Below are 22,259 nucleotides of genomic sequence, written 5' to 3' on the forward strand. Positions count from 1 at the left end.
CAAAAAATATGATTGTTTTTATGTTTACTTTCTTATGACTCAGACAATGCTAAAATACGGTTTAAAATGACCGGTCCATTTTAATAACTCTAAATGTTTGCTTATTTGTTTTATTTTTTTATGTAAGAATTGATTTCCTAATATATTTTGATCTTAGAATTCAACTCAATATCAATTGACATTCTATTAGTGGATAATATTTTTAGAAGAATTAGTGGGTAATTAGTAATCAACAAAACTCATTTTTCTTGGAGGAACCAAAATTGTTATGTTGGTGTGGACTACCATAATGTTACTAAATATAGTCATTCAAAAAAGAGAACTATAGACTTTTAGCCACTAAAAGAGAGTTGAAGTATATGGTGGCATGGTCAAAAGATGTTTAAGAAATAATAATTCTTTCACTTTTTCATATATGCTTTGTGCAATGGCTTCTATGTGTGTAGTTTTTCTTGCGTGTCCCGGCTGATTCATATTTGGACTTTGGAGACATGTGGATGAGGCCCCTCATACTTTGTAACAAAAGTTTGTAATAGAAATGTGTTAGCTATGTTTTTTGATGTTTGTGCTTTTATTTCTAGGATCTTTTAACCTAACAACATGCTTTATTTGGCCTTGGTAGTCCTTTCACAAAGTCAACAACAATCTTTTATTTTTAATAATAAAAAAAATCATGAGAGAATCATAGGAATTTAAGTGATAAAGATGTCATGGTTCAATTCCCTCCTCTGGAAAAATAATTGTTAGCTTAGGAAATTTCAAAAGAACAAAAAAATAAAAAGTTGCAAGATGACCTATTAATAAATTAACTAGAACTAGATTTTGATCTAAAACTATGAACGAAATTATTTTTCTAGCTTTTCCACTTGATGCTTCCCTTTACCTATTAATAAATTAACTCCAGAAAGGAACAACGTTCTCAAACTTATTATAGCAGGGCAGTTATTTGTATTAAACTTTTCAGACAAAACAAACCGTAGAGTGCATGCATGGTTTGTCACGACAAAGAAGAGTTTATTTCTACAAAAGAACATTTATTAGTTAGGTATAGTATACATAGGTTTTGCCTAACTATGCTGAGCTTGATCCCTAAGTGCCAGACCAAATGAGTATATATAAATAGTGAAGAATACATGTATTGATGAAATTGAGGTTCGAATCCACATGTCTATCAAACTAGTATAAAGTTGATAAGCCTTATTTCACATTATTGGTCAAGAAGTAGATTTCAAATTTTTAATATCATGGTTGGATATAATTGAAGCAACCATCATCTATTCTATCCATACAAGCCTTCTTGATCAGATCGGGAATTCAATGATATTGATATTGGGAAAGATATGAGCATGAAATTTAGGAGTTGAATTTTTTTGCTAATCATAAAATATTGTAGTAGCTCTATACATTTCCAACGCTAGTCCTTTAGACTTGTCAAATGTCAAAGCTTATTCAATTCACTACATTTCCAATTATGTATTATCTTATCGCCTTGTGGATTTAGTTAAAAAGATCATGGAAAGTTTAGATAATACATAATTCCAAACATTTCGCTACACGTCATTCGCGTATACTTCGTGATGAATATGTTTGCGAGATTAAGCATTTGCCGAATCAAATAGCTAATTCGTTAATTTTACATAGATTACCTGTGGGAAAAAAGTTTCAATTTTAAATACAAACATTTCGACAAAAGGTATACAAAAGAAAGGCCAAAACATATTGATTAATTCAATAGAGTTCATGGAATTCACAAAGTATTAAAATGCCTAGAGATCACACAAAAGAAATTGTAAAATTTTGCACTTACAATTGTATCAATGGAGCGGGAGGTTTGAATCATCATGGCATCTTCTAAAACTAAAACTAATCAAACTTGAGTTTTGCGTAATACATTTTAGAAATTGTAATTCACATGTTTTACCTCTAAAAGAACAAAGAACAAAGAAAGGTTATGTCAGTGTTTCAAAAGTAACATTCTTGCCTCAGAAAGTAAAAAAAAAGAAAAAAGAAAATGCCTAGCTTGTCAGAAACGCTTGCTTTTAGCAAGTGAGGCAAAAATATAATTGGTTACAAATTCCTCCAACATTGGACAACTGTAGACAAGTGAATATCACCGCAATCTGGTGAAGAGCTTTGAGTCGATGGAGGTGTGCACTAAAAGGAAGACAATCGAGAACCAAACTCTTGAACTTGCATAGATGTAAGTATATAAGCCTTCATTTTTCAATTTTTTGAGTGCCTTCAAGAGAGAGAATATTGAAAATCCAAAAGAGGGAACTTTAAAATTTAGTGTCTTTGGGTAAGGTTCTTAGGTTAGGAAACACTTGACAGATACCTTGGGTAGTGTCATTTCATTAGATAAAGGGATCATAAAGCTGTCACTTTTCTTTTCTCGTATGATTCATTGTGGGCTTGAGTAACTTGAAAAATAGGTGGGAATTAGGGTTTGTTCTATGTGCACAAATGTGAATTATATAGAAAATTTACAATGTTCCCAGTGGCTTGTAGAGAGAAACATTGAATGCAAGAACATAAGTCAATATGTACAAATTCATTTATCAATGATTAACATCATCTAAACGACATTTTTCTTTAACTTAATGAAATGAATCAAAAGTTACTAGAATGAAATTAATCAAAAGTTACTAAAATGAAACTAATCAAAAGTTACTAGATTAAAAGCTATTTAATCGAAGAATACATCAGTGGATTTATCCTTTCTTTCCAGTGTTACCACATTTGCCAACAACGATGATGGAGAGGGAAAAAAAAACTCCATTCATTTATGTTTTCAATCAAACTTCCAAATTCTTGTCAGAAACCTTCAGTAAGTGCAAAAGTACGACCGGCTAATGGAGGAGGCAATGCACTTACAGCTTGTTGAATTTCCTGAATATCATAAAGCACAAAACGGTGCATAAGCATTCCAACGAAAAACTTACCTGGAGAAAACTAATATTGTGCTAAAAGCAACATGGTATTAATTTCAATCTTTTGGAAATATTGAAAGCAACTTGAATTTAGATTCAGGATGTGAAAAAGCATGGCGTGGTCACATTACAGTCAAGAGATTGGAGTCATTAGACGAAAATCAGACAGTTCACATTCTGAGTTTGTGTTTTAAATCTTAAGTTAATGAATTGACATGAGTTGTTAGATTTTCATCAAATGACACCGATCGCATGACTGTAGTTACTAATATGCTCACTCAGAACAAGGTTTTGGGAGGGGTGATTTATTCTTCTCAGGAGCCAAAAACAATAATGTCATACCTCTACTGTGTAACGAGCTGAAAAGTGAATCAAAAGGATTGCTTTGTTCTGTAACTTATCAGCATAACTTATTATCTGAAATAACACAATGAGAAGAAATAAACAAATAAATAGAAACAAAGTGATAAAACTACTGATATTTGTTTGAAATTGTATGCTATTGATTGCAGCAGGTAGCATACCTCAGATAAATGAGTGTGTCCATAATCTCTGGCATGTTCCACAGTCATTTCATTGTTAACAAAGGTGGACTACACGAATAATGGAGGAAAATAAGGTTGAGTGTAAACTGTGAAGCCATAACATCAACCATCAACACCAGTTCATTGAGGGTTCAGTACTTCACTCACATAAGAATTTAACTTTAAGTGAGTGGTGAAAGACTCAAAATAAAGCCTAACTAAAAATTGAGTAAATAGAGAAAACTGATTAAGCATCTGAAATCAAAGAGGCACATGGCCACATTCCGCGAGGTGTTTGGTTGTAGTTTGATTCTGAAGATGCTCAAGGTCTCTTTAACAATTTCTACTTTAAAGGTGGGAGGATAGTGAATTAGATGCTCAAACTAATGGCACCTTTCAGTGACGAACTTGAAAATATGACCTTTTGAAAATCAAAAGTAAAAGGAAAAGTTTTCTCAAGAGTCTTTTGAAAAAATGTGTTAAAAAGTTACCACTCACTATGCATATAAATCACCAAGGAAAAACATTATCAGAGATAGAAATCAAATAAAGCAAACCAAAGATCATATAAAATGGCTTCAATGACCTTAAGGAAAGGCAAATGGGAGGTCACTATAAGATCAGGATGTGAACCAGCAAGAACAAACAAACAACTATCAAGAAAATCAATTCATAATTTCATTTGAGTCTGCAATTTAAATTTTACGAAGGTCTTGTATTCTAGGTTATCTGCAATATAACTACCAAACAACCTACCTAAGTGAGAGGTTTCAACAAAACTAAAGGTCTATAATTCCAAATCTTGTTTTTTGAAGAGATAAGATAAAGAAAAATTGGCAAAATAAAACACATCAGATTATATAAAACACAGTATTTCAGATATTGCAACTTGCAAGTGCAAATTCCAATTTAATTTGTACTTGGTTTCTTCTAAAGTATTGGACAAAGTGGATTACCTCCAATACAAGAACTTTAGCCCGCAAGACGTCGGTGTTATTTTCATCAATTATAAAATCTGACATGGTGTCTCCTGTGAAAGCAATTTCCGGTTCTTTCAACGTGTTTGTTATCTGCCAAAAGACCAGCTTATTTAAGCATTTGTTGTGAAACCGAAGCTATCAATTGAACTAAAGAGACATAATTTAGTCATTTTATGAACACAATCACTGTGTTCAGCTGTTAACAGTGTGGTTGATGGTGGAAGGCCGAAAATCTGCCATATAAACACGCCATTGCAACCTATGGCACCACCGTGGCGGGCATCCCTTCACAAATCGGCTATGTTGTCGAGAAACCGGCCATGCCATTCCGCCATAGTGACACCCTGGCCACCATTTGACAACACTGGCTGTTAATTACAAGTTTAATTCCTCTTTTTTTGGCCATTGCAACTATTCTATATCCTGCTGAAAGTACATTATTTTCTGCTCATCAAATCAAACTAAAATGAGGGGTAACCTTGGCGCAACTGGTAAAGTTGTTGTCATGTGACTGGAAGGTCACGGGTTCAAGTCCTGGAAACAGCCTCTTGTGTAAAAACAGGGTAAGGCTGCGTACAATACACCAAATGGTGGGACCCCTTCCTGGACCCCGCATATGCGGGAGCTTTAGTGCACCGGGTTGCCCTTTTAAATCGAACTAAAATAAATGGAAAACTTACCAGCTGACAAGTTCTAAAATTGGATGAAACATGCAAAAGATAATTAAGATGCCTAGATGTAAATTTGTGAAATCATTGACTAGTACATACAGTACATAACACTTACCTCCACACCAGAGAACTTCAATTTCTTAATTTCGTCACCAGAAAGACCAATATATTCTGGTTTAAGTTTGTTTTTTACAGAGTAAAGTATATAACCCTGCCAAAAACATGCAGAACAGTTAGGGCCCCATATGCGATGAAAGGTGCATCATATTGCAATATTAAAAAGGTGTTTGTTGAATATCATATTAGATAATCTAAAATTCCAAAACTAAAAGTTTAGTATGTATGGTATAAAATTTTAGGAAAAAAGTAAGAATTTAACAGAAAACAGATCCTTTGTATTTTTGACATCTATGAAAGTTTAAAAAGTCATTCCCTATGGTTTTTTCGAAAATTCATGTGGCCTTCAAAAATTCAGCGTTGTCAATTGCAATTGTTCAAATTATGCTACACTACAGTGCTATATCGCAGCTATATGACAACACTTTGTACTAAATAGCATATCACGGAACAATAGCAGTTTGTTCAAATTTTGTAACACCACAGTGCTGCAGTGCCGCTGTTTGACAACATTGTAAAAAATAACAGAAATAGTATGAACAAAACAATATAAGAAACACTCATATTTTGACATTAATTTTCAAATGAAACCGCAATCAAAAGTCTCAAACATTTTTCAAACCAAACAATGTCCTAGTCTGTAGAAATATTGAATAGCTCAAGACTCAAAAGACGCGAGTTGCTGGTTAACTACCTGGCTGGGTATTACATGATAAGTCCGAAAAGCTTTCACTTTAAGATCTTGTCTCAGGGAAAATTCTTCTCCTGCAGTAAGTCAAGAATTAGGATCAACTGTACTGTACACATGTGAAATTTTTTTGAAGTTTCAATCTTTGATAATTGTAGTCTCCATTTTGATTGAGAGCAACAATTACCTACGTCCAAGCCTATGAGGTTGTGCTTAAGCTCAGATTGGTCCATTTTCCTGTGAATCTCAAAGAGTTTCTCTACATCCTCTTTTACTGAAATTGGTACAATAATTGTTGGGGGCTTCATACGGTATAAACCACGTGTGGCAACATACATTGGTAATCCTCCCTGTCAAAAGTGAACATACATCATAAAGTTCAACAACAAACTAATTCAGCTATACTTTAATTTCATCACACAAATCTGCACATGTAACATACATTGTAGCATCGACACTTCTGATGGAAGGTGTATCTGGTGTCCGACACCAAGACATGTGACTATATTCAATTATGACATTTTTTCAAATATTACCTGTGTCAGTGTCAGTGTACTTGTGTCCGATATCTGTGTTAGTGTTTCATAGATTATATATATAAAGGGAAAAAACATAAAATGAGACGGCAAGTTCTACACCAATACTTCAATATTGCCGGAAACCCTAACGGCAACTGAAATCAGCTCCTAAACGTGTCAGTTTGACATAAATAAGAGAAACAGACGGCTTCAATATTGCTCAAAACATAATCATATTTGTTTTCTCTTGTTTTTTTTTTGTCAAACCAGCACCTCATGTCCCAGTCTTAACACTGTTTGGATAAACAACTAAATTATACTAGTCCTTATGTGAAACTATTTCTATAGCAAAAATAAATTCAAACTGTTTTCATATAAGCTATAAGTTGTTTTCACAAGCCATCATGGAAAGCTTATGAAAATAAGCTGAAACAACTCACAAACATGCCATAAGTTGTTTCCATAAACTCTCTTATACAGTCCTACAAGTGCTTATGCTAATAGATAAGTTCAAACTTCAAATAAGTCAATCCAAATAGAACCTTAGTCATTAGAGTGAAGAGGACACTAAGCTTCTACTTCGTTAGGTTCAGTCCATGCCATGGTGGTCCATTGTACAACTTGCAGTGATTGGTTAACAACTCCAATGCACCGACACTTCTGATTGAAGGTGTGTCTAGTGTCTGACACGACCACATGTAATTTTTTGAAATTACTACCAGTGTGGACGTGTCAGTGTCAATGCTTCAGGGGTTAACAATATTACTTTTGTATAAGCTATAAGCCGTTTTCATAAGCTATCTTAGAGAACTTTGGAAAACAAGCTGAAGAGAGCTTATAAACATATCATAACCTGTTTTCATAAATTCTCCCTAACATTCAAACAAGATTTCGCGCAAATAAATCAATCCAAACAGAGCATAATAAAATAACATTATGTGAATGAAAATAAAGAGAGAAACTAACAATGTGATCCATATGAGCATGAGAGATCAAAAGAAAATCCATAGAAACAGCACGAGGTGGACAACGACCAATATCAAAAGCAACTCTAAAGTTGGAAAAAATAACACAAGTTTCATGTCCTCCAATTGATAAACCCTCAACTTGGTATCCTTCAATATTCAAACCCTTTGATTTCTTCTTTGACTCTGTTTCTGAACTTTTCTCAGTTCCAAGCTCCATCAACGCAATAGAATGGTACTGCGGCAGAACTGAAAAACCCTTATTCAATTAATAATAACAGTTAAGTTACTTTGATAAAACAAGAAAAACGATGACGATCATTGATCATGCTAATCCTGTAATCCATGTTCTTGAATAACACTGATTAAGCAATAATCAACAATAAAAAGGTGATTGGATAGATATTGAAAAAAGTGACGAAGCATTGAATTAGCGAGTCTGAACCTTGACGATAACACGATTAACAGAAGTGACGAAAGCTCGAGTTGGATCCATGGAGTATTTCAAAGGAACACAATGACTGAGTCCAAGATGAACGAGTTACAAGTGACGGAGAGACCCGAGTAGCTGACGGCGACTTTCGAATGGGAAAAATGGTGAAAGCGGGAGACCAGAGGAAGGAGGAAACCAAAGAAGATGAAGATCTTTAGAGAGAGAGAGAGAGAGAATCATGTAAGCTGAATCAGTGGTGCTTTTTTTTTTGGTCGAAAAATCAGTGGTGCTAAAAATTAGGTTTTTACTGGTTTCAATGAAATGGATACAGTTTTCACCGGTTTTTAATGCAAATGGGTTGAGTCAGTTTTTATACATAATCATATTTGTTTTCTCATGTTTTTTTTGTCAAACCAGCACCAATCATGTCCCAGCCTTAACACTGTTTGGATAAACAACTAAATTATACTAGTCCTTATGTGTAAACTATTTCCATAACAAAAATAAAGTCAAACCATTTTCCTATAAGCTATAAGTTGTTTTCATAAGTCATCATGGAAAGCTTATAAATAAGCTGAAACAACTCAAGGACATGCCATAAGTAGTTGTTTCCATAAACTCTCTAAAATAGTACTACAAGTGCTTATGTCAATCCAAACCAAACAGATCCTTAGTCATTAGATTGAAGACGACACTGAGCTTCTACTTCGTAGGTACGGCCCATGTCATGGTGGTTCAGTGTATAACTTGCTGTGATTGGTTAACAACTTTGATACACTGACACTTCTGATTGAAGGTGTGTCTGGTGTCTGATACGACACCAACACATGTAATTTCATTCGGTTATGTAATTTTTTTTTAAATTACTACCAGTGTGTACGTGTCAATGTCAATGCTTCATAGGTTAACAATATTACTTTTGTATAAGATATAAGCCGTTTTCATAAGCTAATCTTAGAGAACTTACGAAATCAAGCTGAAGAGTGTACAAACATATAGTTTTTAATTAATATACTTTGTCAGTGTACAATAGTTTTACACATGCATTCAATGATGTTTTGCCACATCAATTAATGATTAATGAATATGAAAACTTGTCATATTCATTAATTGATGGGGCAACACATCATTAGATGCATGTGTAAAACTATTGTACACCGGCAGATCATAATGGTTAAACTCATAAACACATCGTAACATGTTTTTATAAGTTCTCTGTAACAGTCAAACAAGATTTCACGCAAATAAATCAATCCAAACAGAGCATAATATAATAACATTATGTGAATGAAAATAAAGAGAGAAACTAACAATGTGAAACATATGAGCATGAGAGATCAAAAGAAAATCCATAGAAACAAAACGAGGTGGACAACGACCAATATCAAAAGCAATTCTAAAGTTGGAAAAAATAACACAAATTTCATGTCCTCCAATTGATAAACTCTCAACTTGGTATCCTTCAATATTCAAACCCTTTGATTTCTTCTTTGACTCTGTTTCTGAACTTCCTGACTTTAACTTCTTCTCAGTTCCAAGCTCCATCAACGCAATAGAATGGTACTGCAGCGGCGTTGCCTTTTTAAAGGGAAGAATACGGTGGCCGGAAATGGTGGTGGTGATTGCTAAGGCTAAGGGTAACTTTACTGCTGCTAATGCTATTTGCTTCTTTTTTTTTTCTCCATTCAAATTCCACTGCGTGTACCCACAGATGAACCAATATTATGCTCGGTGACTTTTAGGGTACACAATTTGTTAATGTAGGGTACACAACTTTTGTACATGTAGGCCATCACCACATCCAAGCCATTCAATTTTTAAATAGTAAATCCAAGGTTAAAGGTTTGCTTGTGTATGGGTACACAAATTTAACAATTTGTGCACCCTAAAAGTCACCATTATGCTCAAGGTCAGCGAGCAGAATTCGTTGAAACTTTTGATACATTACCTGGCACTGGCTAGAAAAATCATTACTGGTCATTGAATAGGTGTTCAGTGACCAACGAAATTCCCATGGATATGCTTTTTCAGAAGTGATGTTGTATAAACGAAATATTATACAGTTCCAGCAAACTAAGAGGACTACAAGTCTACAATGATTATCTAATTTTTAAAGATAAAAATATGATCAGCGGGGCTAAAGAGCCTACATACACCAAAAAAGAATTATACAAAACGAAAATCTATAAAAAAATAAATAAATAAACAGCACTAATATAGCTTAAACTTAAACTAAGCAGTCACAGCTACAGCTACAGCTACATATATGACATCGAATGCAATTCACGTTCCCCAGCTACATTTTTGCCTAAGGCAATGCTGCTGCTATGCGCCTTGAAATGGGTCTCACATGAATTGTATGTTAAACTACCCATACGATACAAAACCTGTTTGAAACCATCCAAGCACCTGCATCCACAAAGAAGGTAATGAGATATTAAAAAAACAGCCAAGTCGAAGGTTTATCTAGAACTTAATTATGCATGCTTCAATTTGTTTGGTTCACTACCGTATCTGATTTCACCGTTAAAGCTTAAATATTGCTTCAGTCCCCCAAAATATAATAATTATTGTTAATTTTCAGAGTTTTGGTTTGCTTTTCTAAAAAAATGACATCAATTGACTCTTTTGGTCCTTCATTTTCATAAAAGAGATACTAACCAAGAAATTTTGAAGGAATAATTGCCTAGTTTTGTTTTGGGAGATTAAGAACATATTTAGGCCTATCATTAATTAGAGAAAGATGGAAAAAGAAGAAAATATATAAAGAAAAAGTGGATCATAACTTAGTGTGCATGTAGTGAAATACATGTAATAAATGAATCAAGTGAAGTCAAGTTTGTTGCTTCCACTATCTATAGTCTGCTCTAAGTCTGTTCCATGCTTAAGTTTGCCATTCAATTCTGCGTACATCCATGGCCCCAACCTAACTGTTTCTATGTTGTGCTTTTGGTTTCAAAAAATGCAAGTAGCAGTAGTACTAGTTTTTTCTTGTTGGGGTTCTTTTGAAAGAGAAATGCTAGGAGAACTCTTTCTAGCACTCCATGTGGGTCTCACCACTTTATGTGGGATTCATTTCCAATATGTGGTACCCACATATATTTCACCCAATAAGAGAGTGGGTGTTAGAGAGTGTGTTAGAGAGAGTGTTAGAGAGAGTGTCCATTACACTCCTCTTTGTTCCTTTAGTGATGTTCTCATATAGCATATTTGTTATCGCATTCCCACCAGGGTTGTCAAAAGCGCCCGCTTTGACCCGCATCGCACCCGCTTTTGCCCGCTTTCTCCAAACGCTCCGCGTTAGAGCACTGTGTCGCGCTTTGTTGTTTTTGGCCGCTCCGCGCCGCGTTCGGCCGCTATTGACAACAGAGATTCCCACGTGAAAGCTTGAAACCATTAGGACAGTAGTCAGTAGGTTAATTATGTTTGCATGCTTTTAGTTGTTTACACTTTCTAACCGTTATCCCAAATCTCCAACTAATTTCTCGTCCATGTCTCAATTAATTTTATGTTGCTTGCCTCATTATATTTCTGTTTTTAAATTGTGCTTTGAATTGGTGAATCTTTAATATCATTTTTAAATGGGTAAACTGCGATGGATATACAAGGCAAGTTTACGAATTTACAGAGGCTCTAGCACCCAATGTTTCCACAATTTATTGCAGCACACATGTGATTTACTGGGTTAGATTCGTCAATCCAGTAGATACAAGACTAAAGAGAGTCTCGGTTAAAAATTTGGATAAATGCCAGGGGTCAAATACTCACCACAAAACTGCAATGGATTTCAAGGCGAGTTTACAGAGGCTCTAGCACCCAATGTTCCCGCATTATTATTGCGGCACACAAGTGATTCACTAGGTTAGATTCGCCAACCCCGTAGATACGTTAGACTAAAGAAAATCAAGTTAAAAATTAGGATAGATGCCAGGGGTCAGATACTCACCACAAAACTGCTGTTTAGGCATCACAAAAACATGTATGTTCGACACAGATCAACTGATAACAGGTTGAAATGACTTTTTGATTTCATCATAAAACCACCTGCAAAAAAGGTCAAATCACCTTTAGAACCTCCCAAATCAAGAACTAACAACATAGCTGTGGAAAAATACTTATTATTAAACAACTAAATGAGTATAAGCACTCATATGATTATATAGACTATGCTACACACCTAATAGATTTGATTAATGGATACAGTAATCACTGATAAGTAAAAAATATGTAGCTAATAAATAATTATATATTACTTACTTACATATTCTTAAGTTTTGTATTTGACCAAACTCATTCTAATAAAATCAACTAGTAAGGGTGTCTCTTCTTCATAAATTATTTCCGTGTCTTGTCTCTTCAATGTGGAACTCGAGTTTTTTTTCTTCTAATATAGTTACCAGTAACCTGATAGACTGACTATGTTACCATCTTAAGTTTTGAATTGGGTCTAAATTATCTCTAAAAAACGGCTTCTAAGATGAGGAATGTCCCTTCTTTTAACTACTTTTAGGTCTTATCTATTTTCAATATGGGGCTTGGGTTTTTCCGAAAAATAGCTAAAATATCATCCCTGTCAAATATGAAGATATTCAGATTTAGTGGGTGGCCATACAAGCAGAATACAATACCTACAAAGCTACACCGTGAACCTTTTTAGTGGGTGGCCATACAAGCAGAATGCAATACCTACACGGCTACACCGTGAACCTTTTTAGCGGGTGGCCATACAAGCAGAATACAATACCTACACGGCTACACTGTGAACCTTAAAATAGGAACTCAATATTTGATTTCAAACACGATAAGTTGAGCATCTTAGGCAGCGTTGTCAAATATCGACCATGGCAGATATCAGTGGCGGGTTTTGGGGTTTTTGCCATGGCCAACTTTGCAAATGATGGCGGCACCATGCCACCATATGAAGGCCAGTATGTCGGATATTTGGCCCTCCGCCATCGACATTACTGCTAAGGCATATAAACTGATGTGCTGCAGTAAACAAAGGGACATGAATGAAAATAGAACAGCTTTCTTTTGCATTAAATGCCAAAGACTTTAAATAAATATAAAATAAAGTGTGCCAAATTGTTAAAGAGTCCCACATCGGAAAAGTGGTGGGATGACATTGTGTTTAAAAGTGGGGGCAATCCACGCCTCACAAGCCTGTTTGTGAGGTTTTGTTAGGAACCACGAATTCTGAGAAGAATCAAGTACTTAAACATGATATATTTTCTTAATAAAGCTCAGTCATATTGGCAGGTAGCATGGAAATATGTTTTAACTTCCCAATTTTTCACCACTGATAACAAGCCTAATTGATAATTATAAATTGTTAGTAGGCACGCAATCTTGTGCATAAAGTTTCCCTTAACCAGGACCCTGACCTTGAAACTAAGTCTCATATTGACAGCTAGATAGATGTCGTCATAATAAGATCTCATTCCCCCCTTCAACCATATGTAAATAGCTAAATACATGTATCAAAGTATGGCAGGTGCAAAATCTGACAACAGCCTTTTCAGTTTTCACATCTACCAAATCCACTCCACAAAGTAAATAAAGATATTTGTAATTCCTAGAACCGCAGCCCAAATCCCTAACAAAGCGGAATGCACAAATGAATTATTTGAGCACCATAACAACAAAACCAATTTCCCCTATCATACTTTGAAATTAGAGAGCCAACAAAGTGTTTTAGTCATTCCAAAACACCAGCTCCCAAACCTTCCACGATCATTATAATACCTAATAAGTGATCCAAATCACCTAATCTGTGTTCTCTATTTCTGTTATACCATTACCAGCAACCATAAAGTAACAATACACAAAGTGCCATAACAAATAAATGCTTCTACCCATTACAATATCAATTAGTCAATTAATTGTGCTCATCCACCGTAAACATGCGACAGAAACCCCAAGTTCGCATGGTTTTAACATCCACACAATCAGATTGCACAATGTTGCAGCAAAAGGCATTCAAATCCCAGATACAAATTGAATCACATAAAAGTAATGAGCCTAAAATTTCAATCTGAAGCACTTCAAGTATAAGAGAACAATATCCCTACGAAAGATAACTTCAAAAGTTCACAGGAATAACTAAATCATTGTGAAAAACACCATATGATAAACAGGCAACTTCATATTTTCACCAAATAGGGCATTCTGAATCACTTAAATACAAAAGCACAAAATTATACGTAGAAAAGAGTATCTAAACAAGGTTAACACAATCATTTTTCATGTATCTGTAACAAGTTATTGTTATAATCTTATAATACATGTGTAATAAATGTAACCCTCTTTCTACTTGATGTCTGCATTCAAAACCGTGGGTGGGCTATAGAGGACCAATTACATCCGTTTCGTCTTATGGGTTGGACAGGTTTCGAGTTGGGCTGGTTTTCAGATTTTCGGGTGGATTGATACGGGACAAATCAGATCTCAAACAACCAACCAAAAAAAATCAAAACAAATCATCAGCCTCAAAAGCAGATCTTATCAAGACATGAACAAAAATTGAAGATGATGATATTGAAGATGGAGGAGAAAGGGTTATTATCATCTTCGTGAGATCCGTCATGGTCTGGTCTGGTTGTTCCCTGATTCCCGCTACAGCAAGGCTTGAGAGCAAACGATATCATGAGACAAGGGAACGTGAGAGACATAGAAGCACAGCGGCATTATGGTATGGCGAAGGAAAGATAGTGTGTAAGGTGGTGTGGCTAGCTAGGGTTTCAAAGAGAAAAGGTTCAAAGGAACTAAATGTAATACAGCTGTAAATCATTTCATATTTTTATTATAAATATAAATAGCTATTATGAGAAATTATATATTATAAAAAATTGTACCGTATCAATCCATTCCAAACTGAGAAAATATGAAATGACCCAACACTGAAAACCACTTTCAATCCACTATCAATCCATCTATGTCCCTATTTTTCCATACGGGTAATTAGGTTTTGGGTGGGTTTCGGAGTTAAGCAGATGAAAGAGGCATAAAATAAAACAAAAAAATTGGTCAGAAAACAATGGATAAAGAAACAAACCTGCAAAGGAAAATGGGTTGTACACTAGCACTTGCTTCAACTCCAAATTGACATCTTCTGTCATTTTCTTGTTTAAATTTATCATATGGAAGGACTACACAAGGGCCTCGGATAGAACTAGCCATTTCAACTCTATCACTATTAGATTCATAAACCTTCAACAAAGAAAAAAGAAGACGTATATAAGAAAACATCAAGCAACATATGGTTCTAAAACGATATGTAAGAGGTGTAGCATTATCATTTGATTGGAACACCAATCAAACTACTGTAGATGATACGCTCTAATTGTTGCTGAATTTGCTTTTGAGATAACCTTCAGCCATATGAATTTATAGATATAAAGTTGTACAATTTTAATCCCTTGATTATAGGGATTAAATCTTACTATAATATCTTCTAATTACGTCAGAAGTCAGAACTATACTCTACGAATTACTTGCCTAGATGAAATAAGGAAATGAATATATCATCGTATGATTTGGGACTAGTGCTGACGTCCCGACCTTGGTCGTTTCAGGTTTGGGACACTAGGGTTTTATCAGGGCCAACCGATGTGAGCTTTGAACCCAACTGGAATTTGTTATTGAATTACTTTGAGAGAATAACTCTCAGTCATAAGAATTTACAGAGAAATAGTTGTTGTACAGTTATAATCCCTTGATTATAGGGATTCAACTCATTCTATAATCTCTCCTGATGGCATCAGAATTATATACAAGGAAATTGAGACTATTTACATAGATGACATATGGGAAAGAAAATCTCATCATATCTCAAGAGTTACAACTCCAACCAATCAACAGTTGTTTAGAGTACGCGTGTTTGTATGACCAAAATCAATGTAATTTTAGGGAAACACTGATTGATAAGATACCAATGAAAAATTTTCACACATGTGAGTTGCGACAATGAATTGGTATCCATTTAAGAAGAAAGAGACGCGCCAGATTTAAATGAAGATTTACAAATAAAAATAAATAAAGTTACCTCATTGACTTCAGATATACAAGGATGACCAATATTCCCCGGCAAATCATCAGGAAAGTAGCACTTTGTCACCTTAACCCACTTCACCCCAGTTTTGGAATCTTCCCACATGGACTGAAAATTAAATAGGAACAAGTCTCTTGGATAAAGTTCTCTAAATTTTATAATGACACAATTTTGCACAAGGGTACAAACCAATCGTTAATCATTAATTAAAAAAAAATTACAATAGTAATTGTAAGGTTCGCCTAAACAGGAAACGCAAGTTGTTTTTATTCATATGCCCTTTGCAATTTCATAGGTGAATTTATACAAGTATGATATAACCAACTGCTAGTTACAAAAGAATGCATGATAATTTGCTTGCCTGAAGTTTAGAAGGTGTTAGTTTGCCATGGCTGGACGTGAAAAATGCATGACCTTGCAGCCTATATGTTACTCCATCAATGCAGCAAGATTGGTAATGTTTTTTCTCATCTACAAGTTGTACAACATCACCAATCCATTCTACAGCATGTGAGCTATCTGAAGATAAAGCACAGTGCTGAATACCTTCAGTATTAGTTCCAGAACCTCTGACAGAATTCGGTTGTGCAGCATCTAGGTCATCACGCTTGATATCATAAGTTGTACTTTCTCCTTCATGAGATTCCTTTTGATTACTAATAATAAAGCTACTGCTATCGTGTCTATCAGATGATATTTCAGCATTGTCCTGTGACACTGCATTCTCAACTTGAGAACCTGGTGATGATTGTAAGTTTCCACTTTTAGCCAGCTCGGATATGTTAGGAAGAGTTTCAGATTCAGAAGTATCTTTACAGGTCAAAGCCTTAGAATCTATTTGTTCAGCATAACCTTCACCCTGCACGCCAGTGGAAGCACTATAAGCTGCAGATTTCACACATATGTTTGGATCAGGCTTCTCGTCAATGGTTTCAATGCTAGATGAAATGTTGGAACCTTGTATATCTCTCGTATCTGGGGTATTTGAGTCAAATGACGGCTCAGTATTGTGATTGGTACTGGAATCAGTTGGAACAGAGTTTCCATTTGTTGTTAACATCTGTGGGCTGACCTTCGGATCTAAGTTATCTGGTTTCTTCTCTGAAGATGGTTGAATACCAGCTGAATTAGAGGGAAAACTTGGTGATGTAATTGAGGATCGCATCACACGGCCATATTTTGGAGGCAAAGGCTTTCCACCGCTTAAACCCAAGCACTTCATGCAGTGCCAATCAACTCTATTATGAATTCCTCTAATGACTGATGGCTGCAGGCACTTCAAGTGAAATCCCTTTTCACAGGCATCACAGAGAAGAACAGAATCAACCTCACTGACAGTGAGCTCACACGTCTGACATGTGAAATTCTTACTCATATAATCTCTTGACGGAGGAGTCCATGTGGGATGATCAGGAAGCTTTGGTATTAACAACTTCTGGACAACCTTTGCAATATCAGAGTGACTAGGTATCAAAGGAGGCCGAACCATATTCCCACCCTGCAACGGCTGGTGCATAGCAGACATATTTCCAGGTCCCGTTTGAGTAATGAATGGCCTAATGTTCTGAGCTGCTGTTACTTGTGGACCTGCCCTTGATACAGTTGCATCAGCAGTTCCTTCAACCTTGACAGAGTTATGAGCAGGCGCCTTGTTTTCTGATACATTTCTACCTAATGACACAGGTTGAGTCTGTATTGACCATGAAGGAGCATTCACTGATGATTGGTTTGCCAATGAATTTGCTACAGTTTAGAAAATTTCTCAAAATCAGTTGCCACTTCTATGACTGAAATGTCATAAGATACAATCATATGCATATTATTAAAAACATACAATTGATTACAAGTATTGCAAACTACGAGAACAAAACTAGAAAGCAGACAATCCCAGTAGAAAGTTAAAAACCCATACTTTTTCCAATTTCCACAACGTTCACCTACAAATAATATAAAATGAAGGAGAAAATACAACTGAAGGGAGAGGGTCAATCATTCAATTTCAGACTCTTGAAAAACAAGGAACAATTTCTGCTTGGAGACTATATCCACCTCAATAACCTCAAAAGGACCTAGATATACACCAATGTATTGAACTTTCAGGTTTCTTCAAGCATCATTGCATTCAATGTCTTATATAGAAGAAACTCAATAACCACAATACATAAGCATTTTACTAGATTTAGTTTAAATAAAAAAAGAATTACAGCAAAACAAAGTACAAGTCCACACCACATGTTCAAAACACCATACAGTGGGAACATATTGATATTGCAGTATTAGTCAATTCATCAATAGTAAATGTATTATGTACCTCTACCACCCCTTGGAATATGGGATTGATGAGAAGCTTGGTGGAAATTACCTTGAACCTGAAGGACATAAGGAGCCCCACTCAATCCTGCAGTAACTTTAAACTGTGGGTTTTCAACTCTAGGCATTGCTACAGAAGATGGATTTCTCCCCATGTGACTGCTAGGCATTACACCAGAAACAATGGGGGGTCTCACTTCGTTGCTGGTTGATTGATATTGCAATGGTGCAGAAGATCCTGCAGCAAGATGGGGAGGCATAGACGCCATGGAAACTGTAGAAGGCATTGATGTGTGGTTTGATTTATCAGACGCAAACATTCGAACAGCAGTTGTTGGTACACGATTGTCAACCATTCCACCGGTGTTTGTTTGAAAGGGTTGAGATGTGTATGTTGTAGAAGGTGCAGCGCATTTCTTTGATTCCTCCATCTAGAAAAAAAAAAAAAAGATAGCAGAAGAAACGGTGAAGAACAAACATTTCACATTAACAACATTACCCACATGCCATAAACAACAAACAAATGCTCTTATTTATGTAAAAACAAAAAAGTAAAAAGCTTTTCACATTAGCAGAGTTCATCATCTTTCCAACAAACTCCGCAAAGTGCATTCCCAATAAGGTAGTTTAAGATTAAAATGAGTGGTAACAAGAAATAAACTGAAAGGAAAATAATCCAATACTTAACGCAAGCAATTAAAGTAGTATTAAATAATCCCCCCAACAGTGTTGTTAAATAGCGGCTATTGCATAGCAAAATTTGAGAAATCGCTTTTGTTCCGCCTATTTAGCACAAAATATTGTGAAATACCGGCAATAGAACCACTGTTGCGTAGCTGAATTTGAACAACCCGCTATTTTCCCGTCATCCACAATCGACAGCACTGCCCCCAATTAAAAAAAAAAAACTACAAATAATTGCATAAGAAGTAGCAAAGGACCTAATACTCTTATCCTCATCTTCTGAACACATACTCCCAAAAACGAAGATATATACACTTGTTAAATAGAGGCTATAGCGCAACAGAATAACGGAATTTGAACAAACTGCTACTGTCCCCCAATACACTATTAACTAAAAAAATATTGTGGAATAGCGACTATACTGAATTTGAACAATCCATTATTTTTCTACAATCCGCAATTGACAACATTGTATATACATAATGTCACTTATGCATCTATTACAATGTTTCACTATCACACTAAGCAATTATTCAAAACAACCAGCAACACATACACTGCAATTAATTCTGATTCTACACAATGAATAGTTCATAAAAATTGAAATCAATTGAATTAAGAAGAAATGAGAGATTAATTACCTTTGATTTTGCAAACAAATACTTCTCAGCAATCGACATCTTCGGCACTCGAAACCCTAACCTCTGATCCACAACCTTAGCATTCAATCCAAGATCATCAATCACACTACCAATAGCTTCACCACCAACAATATCCTTCGGAGCAATCCCTTGACATAGTACCGCCAGCTTCGTCCTCGCTTCTCTCATCAACTCAACCTCAACATCAGTTGGCTTCTTTCCACTTCGCATCGTCGCCATCGTCGATAACACCAAAACAATCTCCGCCACTCGTTTCAATTCCGCCTCCGAATTCTCATTCTCCTCCACCTTCGCCTTCTTGCTCAACCGCTCCTCTTGTTGCTCTCCTCCTCCGTTTTCAATCTCCGGTGGCGGATCCAGTGTAGGTTCCGACACCGGCACGTCGTCCATCGGAGAGAAATCCTAGAGAAAGAAACGGAGAGAAATGGAGGGAAGAGGAGGAAGATAGAAGGAAGGAGAGATTTGAAAGAAAAATAAAATTTGAAGCGGTAATCTAAGCGAAGCTGTTCGAGTGATTAGTCTCTGCAGTTAAGAGCCGAGACCCCGAAAAATTATATTAAATATGTAAAGGAGATTTTAAGTGTTTTGGCGGGTAAGTGATTTAAGTGTGAAATTGAAATAATTTTGAGTTTGGGAGAGACGAAGGTTTGGTTTTGGGGGTAAATTGTTTTTAGGTTTTGGGATTTTGGGATTGGTTTGGTTAGTGAAAGAGAGCGTCGCGTGCGTGTGCAGTGTGTGGCTAGAAAGATAAAACGTGCGTTTTATAAAATCAGCTGGCTTGGCTTGTCACGTGTTGTTTCCACTTCCTATCTTATGATTTTATTTATTTATTTATTTAAGAGGAAAATAATGTCTTTTGGTAATTATATTTATTTAGCCAAAAAAATAATTGTCTTTATTTCTGGTCAAAATATAAATTACTTTTTGAGGAAAATAATTATGTTTATTTGGTACTCCAGTCAAAGAGAAATTTTTATATAAGTTCAAAATTATAGAGCATCTTTGTATATATTATTATATTATATTCTCTCGTACTATAAACTACTATTTTATTTATCGTTTAATCCTTATATATTAAATTAAATAGTTATTTTTTCAAATAATTATACTTTTATATAAAAAATATTGGGGCAAAGTTACAACAGTATTTGAAGTAATCCCCTTAAAAAATTTATGTTTTCCATTATGTAAAAATCTTTTTCCTCTCTCACTTGTCACACACGCATATATTATATTAATATGTTAAACAACTTCATGCATCCTTGAATATAAATTATTTTAGCAAAGGAATGCTAAAATAAACTTGTCTCGTTTATATATCATCTTATAACATCAATGATTCTTTTTCTTTATCGTATTTTTATCTATTTATTACGTTATCTCCAATAATTCTTGTAATTTCTTCTCGTAATATCAATGACATGTAATTTTGTACAACATGACATGGTTTTAATGAAATCAACAAACTAAAATTAACTAGATTTGTGTTTTTGTCTATCATTTGTCATTTGCTGAAGTTCCGTCATCGTGACAAGTATCATGGAAATATGTTTTTATTTCTCAATATTTCACCACTTACAACAAGTCTAATTGATACAATCATATGCATGAAGTTTCCCTTAATCAGGACTCTGGCCTTGAAACTAACCTCACATCGATAGCTAGATAGATGTCATCGTAATCATATATCCGAGTAACATTCAAGTTAAGGTCTTTAAACCCTTCATATAGACGGAAAAAATTTGCTCAAAATCACAGTCATTAACGAAGTTCATCAAACTAATATAGACTGAATTACCAAATTGTCAATCCATGCCCAGTGTTACATACATACTCTTCAACGATAGACATGTTAAATCCACCAAAAATGTTCGGTTAGAAATGACGATATGACAGGTTTCACACACTAATGTAGTTTCTACGCTATCGTTGGTTGCAGTAGACAATAGTTACCTCCATTGTAGAAAGGTAGTAGTGTTATTTTTAGATTGATTTCTTTTTTAACTATTTTAAATATGTAAGACTATCAGTATATCTTTCTCTTACAACGGTCTTAAACATGGACGAACTTCTTTAAGGACTATAATTTTGAGTTAAAACACCATACATGTAAAGCAAATATAGTAGCAAATGCGTTGAGTATAAAATATTTACACCGGTCTGAACTAATGATAAATAAATGTTATTTGTGTGAGGAATTCAAACCCTTAACTTGAACGTTACTTGGTTAAAAAGTGGAATTTTGTTTAATCGGCTAGAAATTTCATGTGACCCGAGGATGCATATTGGTAAAGCCAAAGCTTTAGACGTTGATTTGCAAGCTAAATTTAGTAAGACAAAGTTCACATAGGCTGCTAATGGAGTTGTTGTTTGATAAGGATCCTTCAAAAAACAAAGTATTAAGATTGAGAAAAAAAAATTAGTCTGCGTTGATTTGAAATTAAAGGCACTTCTACGTTGCAGTCAGGAAACTGACTTTTTTAAAAAAATTATTTTATTTAGCTAATAGTATAATTATTAATATCATAATATGTCAGCTAGTATTCTCCTGGTGGACTACTATAAGACCAAACTTTATGCACAATATACACAAACACAATGGATTAAGGATAAGGGTATTATTTAATTGGTTACTACTCAATATGAACTAGTTTCTGCAGAGGATTCATGCATTTTTTATTGAAATTTTCATGGTTCTTTTACTCAACTCTGTCTCCTGCATCTTCC

General features: G+C 35.0%; 2 protein-coding genes across 9 annotated transcripts; both read right to left on the bottom strand.

The window, feature by feature from the left end:
* Window positions 1-2,517: 2,517 nt before the first annotated feature.
* Window positions 2,518-8,232, bottom strand: LOC11433053 (tRNase Z TRZ1). 5 transcript variants are annotated; one of them, XM_039834555.1, is made up of 10 exons: window positions 7,904-8,212; window positions 7,839-7,873; window positions 7,395-7,642; window positions 6,098-6,260; window positions 5,917-5,987; window positions 5,221-5,316; window positions 4,411-4,524; window positions 3,455-3,523; window positions 3,273-3,347; window positions 2,518-2,889 (listed from the first exon to the last, which is right to left on the bottom strand). In XM_039834555.1, the coding sequence occupies exons 3-10, from the start codon at window positions 7,611-7,613 to the stop codon at window positions 2,815-2,817; spliced, it is 882 nt and encodes a 293-aa protein (XP_039690489.1). In that variant the 5' UTR covers window positions 7,614-7,642; window positions 7,839-7,873; window positions 7,904-8,212; the 3' UTR covers window positions 2,518-2,814. The 5 variants fall into 5 exon arrangements, 4 of the variants coding, with proteins under 4 accessions (XP_039690489.1, XP_024640948.1, XP_013454405.1 ...); XM_024785180.2 differs by having other exon boundaries at window positions 7,395-7,652; window positions 7,839-8,217; XM_013598951.3 differs by having other exon boundaries at window positions 7,395-7,631; window positions 7,839-8,216.
* Window positions 8,233-9,817: 1,585 nt separating this feature from the next.
* Window positions 9,818-20,272, bottom strand: LOC11423387 (uncharacterized). Of its 4 annotated transcripts, none has more exons than XR_003012548.2 (8): window positions 19,512-20,272; window positions 18,188-18,617; window positions 16,238-17,619; window positions 15,871-15,984; window positions 14,881-15,035; window positions 11,773-11,870; window positions 11,595-11,683; window positions 9,818-10,235 (listed from the first exon to the last, which is right to left on the bottom strand). XR_003012548.2 is itself a non-coding variant. In XM_024785179.2 (8 exons), exons 1-7 carry the CDS (start codon window positions 19,920-19,922, stop codon window positions 11,822-11,824), a joined length of 2,466 nt encoding a protein of 821 aa, XP_024640947.1. In that variant the 5' UTR covers window positions 19,923-20,272; the 3' UTR covers window positions 9,818-10,235; window positions 11,773-11,821. The 4 variants fall into 4 exon arrangements, 3 of the variants coding, with proteins under 3 accessions (XP_024640947.1, XP_003617651.2, XP_013454407.1); XM_024785179.2 differs by lacking the exon at window positions 11,595-11,683 and having other exon boundaries at window positions 16,238-16,347; window positions 16,423-17,619; XM_003617603.4 differs by lacking the exon at window positions 11,595-11,683 and having other exon boundaries at window positions 18,239-18,617.
* Window positions 20,273-22,259: the final 1,987 nt, after the last annotated feature.

Source organism: Medicago truncatula, chromosome 5 (genome assembly GCF_003473485.1).
Source record: "Medicago truncatula cultivar Jemalong A17 chromosome 5, MtrunA17r5.0-ANR, whole genome shotgun sequence".
Taxonomy (NCBI): Eukaryota; Viridiplantae; Streptophyta; class Magnoliopsida; order Fabales; family Fabaceae; genus Medicago; species Medicago truncatula.

What these genes read in the sequence shown, in the direction of transcription:
- LOC11423387 (XM_013598953.3), bottom strand. Translation starts at nt 19,922, where the DNA reads ATGGACGACGTGCCGGTGTCGGAACCTACACTGGATCCGCCACCGGAG. An exon ending in TAACACCTTCTAAACTTCAG is followed by an intron (nt 15,985 to 16,237) that starts GCAAGCAAATTA and finishes TTTAATTTTCAG; the next exon opens with TCCATGTGGGAAGATTCCAA. An exon ending in GTATATCTGAAGTCAATGAG is followed by an intron (nt 15,036 to 15,870) that starts GTAACTTTATTT and finishes TCTTTGTTGAAG; the next exon opens with GTTTATGAATCTAATAGTGA.
- LOC11433053 (XM_024785180.2), bottom strand. Translation starts at nt 7,889, where the DNA reads ATGGATCCAACTCGAGCTTTCGTCACTTCTGTTAATCGTGTTATCGTC. An exon ending in TGAAGTTCTCTGGTGTGGAG is followed by an intron (nt 4,525 to 5,220) that starts GTAAGTGTTATG and finishes GTCTTTTGGCAG; the next exon opens with ATAACAAACACGTTGAAAGA. An exon ending in CAGCTCGTTACACAGTAGAG is followed by an intron (nt 2,890 to 3,272) that starts GTATGACATTAT and finishes TATGATATTCAG; the next exon opens with GAAATTCAACAAGCTGTAAG.